General features: G+C 47.0%; 1 protein-coding gene across 7 annotated transcripts in view; it reads left to right on the top strand.

Annotated features, from left to right (window-relative positions):
• The window catches only part of unc13a (unc-13 homolog A (C. elegans)), a 50560-nt gene that overhangs the window by 24819 nt on the left and 13241 nt on the right, over window positions 1-12500 (top strand). For 2 of the 7 annotated variants that reach the window (XM_031574420.2, XM_031574416.2), the window contains exons 22-37: window positions 697-850; window positions 1360-1428; window positions 1733-1822; window positions 2522-2656; window positions 3484-3617; window positions 3703-3788; window positions 4152-4278; window positions 4512-4608; window positions 5329-5472; window positions 5778-5855; window positions 6140-6217; window positions 7172-7260; window positions 7974-8126; window positions 9169-9292; window positions 10635-10640; window positions 12252-12281. In XM_031574420.2, the coding sequence (XP_031430280.1) occupies window positions 697-850; window positions 1360-1428; window positions 1733-1822; window positions 2522-2656; window positions 3484-3617; window positions 3703-3788; window positions 4152-4278; window positions 4512-4608; window positions 5329-5472; window positions 5778-5855; window positions 6140-6217; window positions 7172-7260; window positions 7974-8126; window positions 9169-9292; window positions 10635-10640; window positions 12252-12281 (1594 nt within the window). The remainder of the gene's footprint in view (window positions 1-696; window positions 851-1359; window positions 1429-1732; window positions 1823-2521; window positions 2657-3483; window positions 3618-3702; window positions 3789-4151; window positions 4279-4511; window positions 4609-5328; window positions 5473-5777; window positions 5856-6139; window positions 6218-7171; window positions 7261-7973; window positions 8127-9168; window positions 9293-10634; window positions 10641-12251; window positions 12282-12500) is intronic. The other 5 variants (XM_031574421.2, XM_031574417.2, XM_031574422.2 and 2 more) reach the window with 3 other exon arrangements.

The raw sequence follows: 12500 nt of genomic DNA, 5'->3' as shown, positions 1-12500 counted from the left end.
ACTAGTTCAGAATTTAAATGGTGAACTATGAACGTGAACGATTCATGTTTACTTGTATGAACTGAACTTTGAACTAGTTCATGAGAGGTGTGAACGTGCACAACACTGCACACCACACACACACACACACACACACACACACACACACACACCTTTATCTCCACATCCACTGATGCTGAGAAATACAGCACAGCTATCAGATCTCACACATTAGCCCAACTGCGCCACTTTTCTAATTCCCATCTCATGCGTAAACACGGTCAGACATACAGTATAGTGTATGGAGCGCGGACCGTGCCGATTTGACCTAGTTACCGTATCACTGGAGGAAACACGAAAGCCTTGTGACCTTGTTTACCAAATGTGCTGCCCGTGATGCATCTGCAGCCAGAGAGGGTCAAAATAGACCCACACCGCTAATCACCTTGACGTGAATACGGACGCTCACGGGCAGATGAAAGAGAAATATATGGAAGAAACATAGGAGATGGCAGATGGACCATGTTAATGTTCGTCTGGTGGGTGTGGGCAATTTTTGTTTTATTTCATGCTAATTGTGTGTGTGTATGTGTCTGTTTGTTTATTTGCGTATGTGCGAGTGTGTGCGTTTTTGTTCGTGCAATTGCATATGTATGTGTGTGTGTGCATGCATGCAAACTTGTGTGTGTGTGTGTGTGTGTGTGTATTGCGTCACAGACATTTCGCCTGCCTCTCGTCGAAGTACATGTGCCCCGGTGTCCCGGCGGTGATGAGCACCCTGCTGGCCAACATCAACGCCTACTACGCCCACACCACCCAGGCCACCAACAACGTCTCCGCCTCTGACCGCTTCGCCGCCTCCAACTTTGGGGTGGGTAGCCTTGGGCCTGAGGGGCCTTCAGGCCAACTATGACTCAGAGGCAGACCCAGGGACTCAGCAGGGGTCTGTGAGCAGCATGAAGGACAGGCCGTGAGGGTCGCCGCAGCGGGGGGGTCCACCGCCTCATGTTAGGCAAATGAAGGCCCAGTGTGTTTGATTTGATTTAAGCAAATTAGTGTCAGCCGTCATTTTGCTATTTTTGGTCTGTCTTGTCGAGCGTGATGGAGCATCGCTAACCATCTGCGATGCCCCATTTTCTCAGACTTCACAACACATGCGAGGTCAGAGATCTAGAAAGTTCTAAACAAATTTTTTTTTTTTTAATTAAGACTTCTTTCTTTCAGAAAATGGATTTAAAACTATGAACTGTGAAACTAATTAAAACCAGAACACTAGGTGTATGGGAACAGTGGTATATGGCCATTTCATTAAATCCAATAAATGTTATCACTATTATATCTTCAGGTGTTTTTTAATACTCGTATTGTGTGTGTCTACAGAAAGAACGGTTTGTGAAGCTCCTGGACCAACTGCACAATTCCCTGAGGATTGACCTCTCCATGTATCGGGTACAGTGTCTTGTCTTTGCCCCTGCTAATGCAGCAGTGTTCTATTCTGGGCCTGTGAAAGTGCCTAGTGAAGATGTGGCTCTAGTGAACTAGTGGGGTTGGTCCACTGGATGGAGAACTCACACTAGATGTCACACTAGGCCTCACACTAGATGTCACACTAGGCCTCACACTAGATGTCACAGACATGAAGCAACAGGAGTTTCTGAACAGAATTAGAAGTATGGAGGTAAAGCTAGAAGGTCCAGTGCTACAGGTGCTGTGCCCCCTGCTCACGGTTGGTGTCTGTGTTTGTTTGCCTCAGAATAACTTCCCTGCCAGCAGCCCCGAGAGACTACAGGATCTGAAGTCCACTGTCGATCTGCTGACCAGTATCACTTTCTTCAGGATGAAGGTAACTTCCTGTCAGGGAATTTTTCACCCTTTACCAGGACTGTATTAAACCTCAGAATTAAGACACACAACCAAGAATATAATAAATAACAGACTTTTACTCTGGCAAAGAGGAGTGCAGTGGTTTCAGACCGCTCTTCAACATACACTGACCCTCTTCTAAAAATGCCTGCTCTTTATTCAAAGAAAATGTTCACAGAAATCAAACATGAACAATCCCAGTTCGTTTTACCATCTGGTCTTTGGTTCCCAGAGATAAGAATGTTTACCTGAGACCCCCAAACCCAAACTCTGGGTCTTACAACAATAAATCAGTCTTAACCTAAACATTTCATGACACCTCTGAGTTCCACTTCTCCCTTTCTCACAGACTCACTATCCCTCTCAACAGAATAAAGAAACAGCTGAGACTTCCATTTAACAAACTAATAACAAACTACAACACATATCATGATAATAATTATATAGCATATTTCTTTCACACTTCCCCTACTCTCTCTCCTCTACTCTCTCTCCTGTACTCGTTCCTCCACTCCATGTCAACCTCTTTATCTACTTAGCTTCTCTTCACTATCATCACTGTCTCTTCTTCTCTTTAAATACTTTTATATTATTTCATGGGGAATATATACTATATAAGTGTATCCGTGTTGCCTGAGCCAGAGACTTAAAGCCAGCCATTTGCTGCTATCCTCCTCAGGTCCAGGAGCTGCAGAGTCCCCCCAGGGCCAGTCAGGTGGTGAAGGACTGTGTGAAGGCCTGCCTCAACTCCACCTACGAGTACATCTTCAACAACTGCCACGAGCTCTACAGCCGCGAGTACCAGACCGACCCGGTGAGCAGTGTGGCCCTACCCCCCCCCCACCTGCGGTGCACGTCTCCTGGGCTGGTCAGAGGCTGGTCTGGGGCTGGTCTGGGGCTGGTCTGGGGCTGGTCTGGGGCTGGTCAGACCCTCCAGCCAGGGTTTCTCTGCAGAGGCCGGGGTCTTCCATCAGAGTTGCTGAGGGGTGTTTGTTTGTGTCTCATTAGAGCTTCGAGCTTTCAGATGCCCTCCCCAACACTCCAGTGTCTGTTTCCTTTTGAATTAAACATGTCGCCTCGGGGCGTTGGCAATATTTTTTTTTAAATCTTTTGCCAGATCCTATTAGTTCTCTGAGCCCTGCAGTACTTTGCACACTTCCACCCTTTGATGTAATATCAGGGAGTTTTAGTGAGTTATGTTCTTCCTGAGGCTGATGGAGTAGCTTCTTCTACTGTAAGCTTCCTTCCATGCTAATAAGCTTAGAGAAGAACTGCTGTGTCTTGACTCATTATGTGTGTGTGTGTGTGTGTCTGTGTGTGTGTGTGTCTGTGTGTGTGTGTGTCTGTGTGTGTGTGTATGTGTCTGTGTGTGTGTGTGTGTGTGTGTGTGTGTGTGTGTGTGTGTGTGTGTGTGTGTGTGTGTGTGTGTGTGTGTGTGTGTGTGTGTGTGTGTATGTGTGTGTCTGTGTGTCTGTGTGTGTGTGTATGTGTCTGTATGTATGTGTGTGTGTCTCTGTGTGTGTGTATGTGTCTGTATGTATGTGTGTGTGTCTGTGTGTGTGTGTATGTGTCTGTATGTATGCGTGTGTGTCTGTGTATGTGTGTGTCTGTGTGTGTGTGTGTGTGTGTCTGTGTGTGCAGGCAAAGAAAGGAGAGGTTCCCCCCGAGGAGCAAGGCCCCAGCATCAAGAATCTGGACTTCTGGTCCAAATTCATCACCCTGATCGTGTCCATTATTGAAGAGGACAAGAACTCGTACACCCCCTGCCTTAACCAGTGAGGGCTTCCACAGTGACCTTGTTAAAGCAGAGCTTATGCATGCCAGAGAGTGGTTTGCTCATCATTCTTGTCCTCCCTGCAGGTTTCCTCAAGAGCTGAATGTGGGCAAGATCAGTGCAGAGGTGATGTGGAACCTTTTTGCCCAGGACATGAAGTATGCAATGGAGGGTGAGTGTACAGGGGGTAGTTAAAACACACACACTTCAACACACACACACTCACACCACCACCACCACCACTACCACCAGCACACAGCAACACCATCACCATCATACACAGAATACCCATAAGCTCCTGTCGTCTGTGTCGTCAGTAAAAGTTGTTTACATGCTGATTGCTAAACTGCATGCACAGATGGCTTTCTTATCCAAAGTTTTTTTTTTTTTATTTGAGGGGAGGAATCCTGTTTGTTTTGGTTGATGCTGGGTGCTGAGTCTTGGAGAGTCAGGGGGTAGGTCTCTGAGCTCTATCTGTTTAATTACGATCACTGTCTTTATACCTCCCCACCCCCCACCCCACCCCGCCACGCAGAACACGAGAAGAACCGCTTGTGTAAGAGTGCCGATTACATGAACCTGCACTTCAAAGTGAAGTGGCTGTACAACGAGTACTGCAAGGACCTGGCTTTCTTCAAGAGCCGGGTGCCCGAGTACCCAGCGTGAGTGTCTGCTGTCCTGTCCCACTTTGCCCACACACACACACACACACACAAAAACACACACACACACACACATTCACATAATATCCACACTTTGTCAGTGTCAATAAATTGTAGCTCAATGTTAATGCCTCTCTACTCAGCTGGAGTGCCTTCTTCTTCTGGCTGTCTGCTGGTTGAATGAGGTGGTAGTTTGTGGTCTGTGTCTAGTAATTCCACGTGGGTCTCCACAGGTGGTTTGAGCCCTTTGTCATCCAGTGGCTGGACGAGAACGAGGAGGTGTCTCGAGACTTCCTGCACGGCGCCCTGGAGAGGGACAAAAAGGACGGGGTAATTACAGTTCAATTACACCCCCCCCCCTGTTCTCTCCTCTCTGGCTAAATGGTTAGCTTGTCAGCGCTATTGAAAAAGAGAGACGCAGCCTGTCAGGGAGAAACACCACTGGGGCGGCGCGGTAAATGAGCCGAGGAGGAATTCCCAGAGCGAGGAGGAGGCCGCTCCGAGTCCGGCCCGGGGTGGACGTCAGCGGCCGTGATTAACGAGGCTGCCCGCTGGCGTCCGCAGCCAATGGGTGAGCGCCTCAGCGCCCGCAGCCAATGGGAGAGCGCCTCAGCGCCCGCAGCCAATGGGAGAGCGCCTCAGTTTGTTAGTCAAGAGCTCCTGTGGGGAGCGGCCCAGACTCACCTCAGCCCAATTACACACAGACAGAGACACAGAGGGGGCCACTTCCACTCCACCTGCCCACGTCTGGCTGCCTGCAAATAGCTTCCAGTCTGGCTGAGCCTGTGTGTGTATGTGTGTATGTGTGTATGTGTGTGTGTGTGTGTGTGTGTTTTATAGATGATGTGTGTTTCACATGACTGACTGAGTATGTGTGTGACTGGAGCAGTATGTGTGTGTGTGTGTGTGTGCAGATTTTTTTGTATGTGTGTGTATGTGTTCGTACGCATCCGTGTGTACATGGGTGGAGTCAGACTGTGTGTGTGTGTGTGTGTGTGTGTGTTTTGTCGCCCCTCTGACACCTCCCACCTCCTTCTCCCCTCCCCACAGTTCCAGGTGACGTCTGAGCACGCTCTGTTCTCCTGCTCCGTGGTGGACGTCTTCTCCCAGCTCAACCAGAGCTTCGAGATCATCAAGAAGCTGGAGTGTCCAGACCCGCAGATCGTGGGCCACTACATGAAGCGGTTCGCCAAGGTAACCCTCATCAGTCTGATCAGGTCCAATGTCCAGACGTATAGTGGGGTGCCAGCGTTCACTGGTCTAATTAGTATTATGAGGACAGAGCAAACATCAGTCTCCTCTGTAAACAAAGGGAATGGGAGATTTACTCATTGAAGCTTTACTCGAATGAAGGTTGTTCATTTGACCAGTCCCAAAATGCCAAAAGTCTTTTCCTCAGGCTAAGAAAGGTTGACATTTTGACCCATCCTCCTTTGACCAATCCTATGTCCTTTTGAGGCTCATGATCTCTAAATACTTTGCCATTTCTTTCTCACCAGACTATCAGCAACGTGCTGCTCTCCTACGCTGACTACATTTCCAGAGTCTTCCCTGATTATGTTAACAAAGAAAAAGTGGTGAGTATCTGTGGTCCCTGCCCCAGTACCATGACTCTCATCCCTGCTCTCCCTGCCCCGTTACCATGACTCTCATCCCTGCTCTCCCTGCCCCGTTACCATGACTCTCATCCCTGCTCTTCTGTGGTCCAGTACCATGACTCTCATCCCTGCTCTCCCTGCTCTCCCTGCCCCAGTACCATGACTCTCATCCCTGCCCCAGTACCATGACTCATCCCTGCTCTCCAGATACGGATAATTTTGATGGCCTACATCTAACAGCCTGATTTGATCCTCTCCCTCAGCCATGCATCCTGATAAACAACATTCAGCAGCTGCGTGTCCAGCTGGAGAAGATGTTTGAAGCCATGGGAGGCAAAGATGTAAGGGGAGATCACGGAGTATACATGTCTTTTACTTCTACGCAACAACTTTGAATCTGTTATGTTTCCAGGCTAGTTGCAGACGTGTGTGAAACTCTGTGCAGTGCAAGTTTATGTTCATGTCGGTGTTTGAGAGTGTTAATGTCGGTGTGTTGAGAGTGTTTATGTTGGTGTGTGTGAGAGTGTTCATGTTGGTGATGGTGTGTGTGTGTATGTGTGTGTGCGAGAGTGTTCACGTTCATATTGGTATGTGTGAGAGTGTTCATGTTAATGTTGGTGTGTGTGTGTGAGAGTGTTAATGTCGATGTTGGTATGAGAGTGTTCATGTTCATGTTGATGTTGGTGTGTGTGTGTGTGAGAGTGTTCATGTTGATGTGGGTGTGTGTGAGAGTGTTCATGTTCATGTTGGTGTGTGTGTGTGAGAGTGTTCACGTTCATATTGGTATGTGTGAGAGTGTTCATGTTAATGTTGGTGTGTGTGTGTGTGTGAGTGTTAATGTCGGTGTTGGTGTGAGTGTGTGTGAGAGTGTTCATGTTCATGTTGGGGTGTGTGAGAGTGTTCATGTTCATGTTGGTGTGTGTGTGTGTGAGAGTGTCCATGATCATATTGGGGTGTGTGAGAGTGTTCATGTTGATGTTGGTGTGTGTGAGAGTGTGAGTGTGAGAGAGAGTGTTCATGTTGATGTTGGTGTGTGTGTGTGTGAGAGTGTTCATGTTGATGTTGGTGTGTGTGTGTGTGTAAGTGTCCATGTTCATGTTGGTGTGTGTGAGAGTGTGAGTGTGAGAGTGTTCATGTTCATGTTGGGGTATGTGAGAGTGTTCATATTCATGTTGGGGTGTGTGAGAGTGTTCGTGTTGGTGTGTGTGTGTGTGTGTGTGTGTGTGTGTGTGTGTGTGTGTTAATGTTGATGTTGGGGTGTGTGAGAGTGTTCATATTCGTGCTGTGTGTTCCAGCTCAACGTGGAGTCCAGCGACTTCCTGAAGGATCTGCAAGTGAAACTCAACAACGTGATGGACGACCTGAGCAGGATCTTTGCCACGGGGTCAGTGGAGCCTTGTGTCATGTCCTCAGTGTCCTGTTGGGTGGCACATACACATGGTGCTTTAGGGCCGCACGTGTCCTGTTGGGTGGCACATAAACATGGTGCTTTAGGGCCGCACGTGTCCTGTTGGGTGGCACATAAACATGGTGCTTTAGGGCCGCACGTGTCCTGTTGGGTGGCACGGGTTCAGTGGAGCCTTGTGTCATGTCCTCAGTGTCCTGTTGGCACCACACAATCAGCCAACAGCTGGAATCAACCAGTAAACTAAAAGTGTGTTATAACAGAGACATCATAAACATCAGCTACTGTTACAATACACTGCAACAATAGTGTTATATACTTTTATATAAATTGGCCAACTAAACTATAAACGATTCTACTATATACTATGTACAAAGTATACTACTATAAACTATGAAAAAGTCATTAAAAACTCATGAGATGTATCTAAAAGTCAAAAAGCCGTAACGGCAAACAATTGCCATCGGCATTCTAAATAATCTGCTATCTGAATTAGCGAGTGAGGAGCTTTCATATCAAAGCATCTCTGTGGTGCATCAGATTTACAGCGTTCTCACCGTCTGAGCCGTTTGAGTTTCATGGCGGCTGTAAAAGTAAAGTGTGCGATGCTCAGGAGCTGAAGTGGGTGACCTTTTCCGCTCGGCCTGATCTGTGCTGACGCCGCTCTGCTCTGCTCTGCTCTGCTCTCTCAGCTTCCAGCCCCACATTGAGGAGTGTGTGAAGCAGATGGGCGATATCCTGGGCCAGGTGAAGGGAACGGGCAATGTGCCAGCCAGCACCTGCAGCAGCGTGGCCGTGGACGCGGATAACGTGCTGCAGCCCATCATGGAGTTCCTGGACAGCAAGTGAGCATCCGGAGATAAACGTCATCACAACACACACACATACACACACACACACACACACACACACACACACACAGACACACACACACACACACACACACACACACACATACACACACACACACACACACAGCCTGGGCCAAGAAGCCTTTCAGTTTGGCCTCAGGTGTTTGAAAAAAAGAGAAGGACAATGCACTACTGTTAAAAATGGCGGGAAAATGTCACCAAATGGTAACTACTTGATAAGGAAAGACAGAAAGTATCCTCTCAAGACATGACCATTGGCATGAAACCAGGTGTTTTACCCAGGGGTTTCTGCCTTCCTTGATGGTTAAACAGTCAGAAGTTTTGTCTTCGAGAACAGACTTTCTAATACCTCTTCAACCTCAACAAGGTTTCACCTTGCCTGTTAAAACAACTGCATGCGTCATGAAATGACGTCAGTAGTTATGTCTTTGGGTGCAGACTTTCTTCTACTTCATCTACCCTGGATTTCCTCCATCCTTGGCACTGACACACATCTCATGGTAACCTGCAGGGTTTTGACAACGCAAGGGACCGGCATTTGAGATTTAGAGTTAATAAGGATATGCCATAGTCAATAATTAAATCTTTCTTATACCTAGTTGAAATTGTTACTTTTATTTGGATTTAACTAGTATGTAAGCATTTCTTGGTGAATATACTTTGATGGGTTGACCTGAGAAAGGAGTGAGGTGTGACAAGTGGTCTCAACTCCCTTCCCCCCATGTCAAATCCAGGTACCTTGTCTCCAAAGCCTATTTGAATAGACTGTAACACCCCTTAAACTCAGTGTATTTAGCAGACATTCTTTGAAATGGAAAAATCAGATACTCTTTGGTGAAGCTCAGTGAGTGAGTGAAACTTTTAAGCTATGTCTCACAGTGGTCGGCCGCCATTGTTCAAGAATAAACCTGAATCATTGACTGACTAAAATCCAAGACTGGGTCTCTCCAATATGTGGTATAAAATGAAATACCATCACAACCCATCACTGTGTCTCTCCCCTCTCTCCCCCCAGTCTAACTCTGTTCGCTAAGATCTGTGAGAAGACGGTCCTGAAGCGCGTGCTGAAGGAGCTGTGGAAGCTGGTCATGAACACAATGGAGAAGACGATCGTCCTGCCACCACTGACCGACACCACGGTGAGACATCGACTGTTCTTGAAACTCGATCCGTTTACAGTCATTTATTTAGTCAGTCGCCGCACTCAAAAGCTCTGTTAAATACATCAGTCTAAACAGCATGGTGGGAGATAGATCACTGTAATATTTCTATGATTTGTGTAGTTGAATTGAATCAGATAAGTGGTGTGTATTTAGTACTGAATTATAAGACGTTTATACATTTTATGTGTAATAATGTGTTTATAATACTACCTTTATTTAAACAATTTTGAGCTGTAAACTAAATGATATAGCAGAACTGTGATGAAACACGTCAATGCTGGTGTTAATACTGACAATTGTTTAAATTATAAATGTATACATTTTATAAAAATCGGCATTTAATGGGTTGAAAATTGCTCTCTGCCGCCTACCGTGGCAAGCCTGAACCTTGCGAGGCCAATGCAAGGGACTTTGCTACATCATTATATTCTTAGACTCGCAGTCTAGCAGACTCTCAGCCCCCCCACCGCCCCACCACCCCACCGCCCCACACCATCAGCCCGCTTCCAAGCATTTTTCAAAATGATGCAGTGGGTTGAGTTTGGCTCAGAGCTGGGGGTGAACTTACACTTTAATTGATTACATAGAAACTGAAGCCCAACAGCTAGTATCTCCCATAGTATAGCAAATGTCCTCGAGCAGAGATCGGGTCTTAGCAGACTCCTGAGTACTCAAAAGTGAACCGGCACAAGGCCTATGATCCAGCCACCCTCAAACCAAATCCCAAACCAAATGAAATCCCTCCATTCCCAAATGTGCAGGTAACTTGAGTGAGCCCCAAAGGGAGTGCACCATATCATCCCAACCCCCCGCAGCTCCGAGCTGTTCTCCACTGCTCTCAGTCTCGCACCTCCTCAGTCCAAATGAGTTTGAATGCAATACCTTCATACTCGTATTGATCCGATCGGAACCTGCCATCAATATCTCCCAAAATCAATTCAGAGGTGTGATCAGAGACCAGCCTGGATTACAGACCAGCCTAATATTTCTGTTGTTTTCTTATATAAATGTTTTCATTTTTATTTTTTTATTTCATTTTACAAAAAGAGCCCCAAATCACAAAAGATTGGCACAGTTTGGCACAGTGAACCTATTTGTTTAGGGGCAACCTTATTCCTACAAGGGCGCATTCCCTAACTATGATGTAGTTGCTATTTTATTCGGTGAGCGGCTAGGTTAGCTGCCCTAAGGAGTCAAGCTACCTGCCTGCCTGCCTGCCTGTGTGTTGATGTTGCTGTGATTGATCTGGGGCTCTTTAAGGCTACACTGACCCTTCTCTCCCATATCACATCCTGCTCCCACTGCTCTTCCACCACAGATGATTGTAAGTACGACACTCCTGTGTGTGTGTCTGTCTGTCCGCAGTTCGTTAGTGCCAGGTGGTCGACCCCTCTGCTATATGTGGCTGCAAAATACCCTCCCTTTCTCCTGCTCTGTCTGTCTCTCTGTTTCTGTCTCTCTCCCGCTCTCTACTGCCTTTCTCCTGCTCTGTCTGTCTCTCTGTTTCTGTCTCTCTCCCGCTCTCTACTGCCTTTCTCCTGCTCTGTCTGTCTCTCTGTTTCTGTCTCTCTCCCGCTCTCTACTGCCTCTCTCCTGCTCTGTCTGTCTGTCTCCTCTCTCTAGTCATTGTTGTTTCAGTCTGAAGCAAACAGCAGCATGGTGCATTCCTGACAGACTCAGACTAGGCCCTTCTCCTCTTCCTCCTCCTCCTCCTCTCCCAACCAGAACCCGCAATCTGGCGCCCTACCTTGTTTCCCACTGATTCTCTACCTCCTCCTCTCTCTCTCTCTCTCTCTCTCTCTCTCTCTCTCTGTATTGCATTCTCTCTCTCTCTCCATCTCTCTCCTTCTCTACCTCTCTGTATCCCCCTTCCCCTTTTCACTCCCTGTACCTTTCACTCCCTTTGTGGAAGTGGCACTTTCACTCCCACTGTTGCCTTGTTTATATTATATCTCTTGCATCGTGTGCCGGGATTCTTCCTCTCTGGGTGATTCTGGTGATGAGGCACTCTTGGTGTCACTGCACCCCCCCCCCCCCCTCATGTTCTGTTTGAACTGTGCCCCCCCCCCCCCCCCCCCCCCATGTAGAACCGTTGCTTGCCTCTGACCTACTGCACTGTACTTCAGCTCCACTGTACTCCCCCACACCCCCCCACCCTCCACCCCCACCTTCAGTGCGTGTTTCTGCAGGTCTCCCGTGTCAATCTGTCTTGGCTTAGTGGCCTTTGTTTGTTCTTGTTTCAAACTGGTGATGGTAAAGGTCTCATGTGTGTCTGGTCAGTGGGCAAACACGTGTGGAGTAGGTTTGTGCGCTGGCCGTTGTAGAGTTGCTTATGACGGCTCTTTCAGCCACAGGTAAACATTGTTATTAATTTTAATACATGTCATGTATTATTGATTTGGTTCATTATTATTGGTTCAGTATTATTGATTATTCATTTGTGTTAAGTATTTGTTTTATTGATTTATGACTTATTAATATATTTTCCTTTTCTGACTGACTTACTTATATCTAATGTTTGTCCATCTGTTCAAGAACATAACTTAAAACCCTTTCGCAATTTACAAAAACTTCAGTACTGTAAAACCCTATCAACTCCTAGATTTATTAAGACTGAAAACGCCACAAATTAAAATTACAATGTTTACACTCTAACACTACACAACACACTTTTGACTTCATATACCCACTGCTACACACCTTCAGATACCACAGAGATTTTAAAACAGATAGAGACACTCACTAAAACTCTACAGTGAATGCTCCCCCAATAGATTCACCCTAGAGATTAGATGCATTTCCGTATGTATTGCAAACAAGCAAACAGATTTATTTGGTTGGCGCGGAACGATTGCCAATAAGGTGAAGAGCCAGCCAATCACAGTCTTTCACAGGAACCCCCCTTGAAACATTAACACCTGTCGTCTCTTCACAGGGCAAAATGAAGCAGGCTTGTCACACCGACGTAAGACTCAAACACTTAAAACGCTTAATGTGTCCTGTCGTCTCTCCTCTCTCTACCTCCTCCACGTTCTCTCTCTATTACTCCTCGTCATGTCCCCCCCCACCACCACCACCACCCCTCTGTGTTAGTCGGGCCCCGCACTCCCCCGCCCCAGCCCCACGACGAAACAAACTGGTGGAAGCGTTCGTTTCTCACCTTTGTTTTTGTTTTTTTTTTTTG

The sequence above is a fragment of the Clupea harengus genome, chromosome 10 (genome assembly GCF_900700415.2).
Source record: "Clupea harengus chromosome 10, Ch_v2.0.2, whole genome shotgun sequence".
NCBI lineage: Eukaryota > Metazoa > Chordata > Actinopteri > Clupeiformes > Clupeidae > Clupea > Clupea harengus.
The sequence above is the reverse complement of the archived record's forward strand: the minus strand, read 5'-3'. Positions and strand labels throughout refer to the sequence as shown.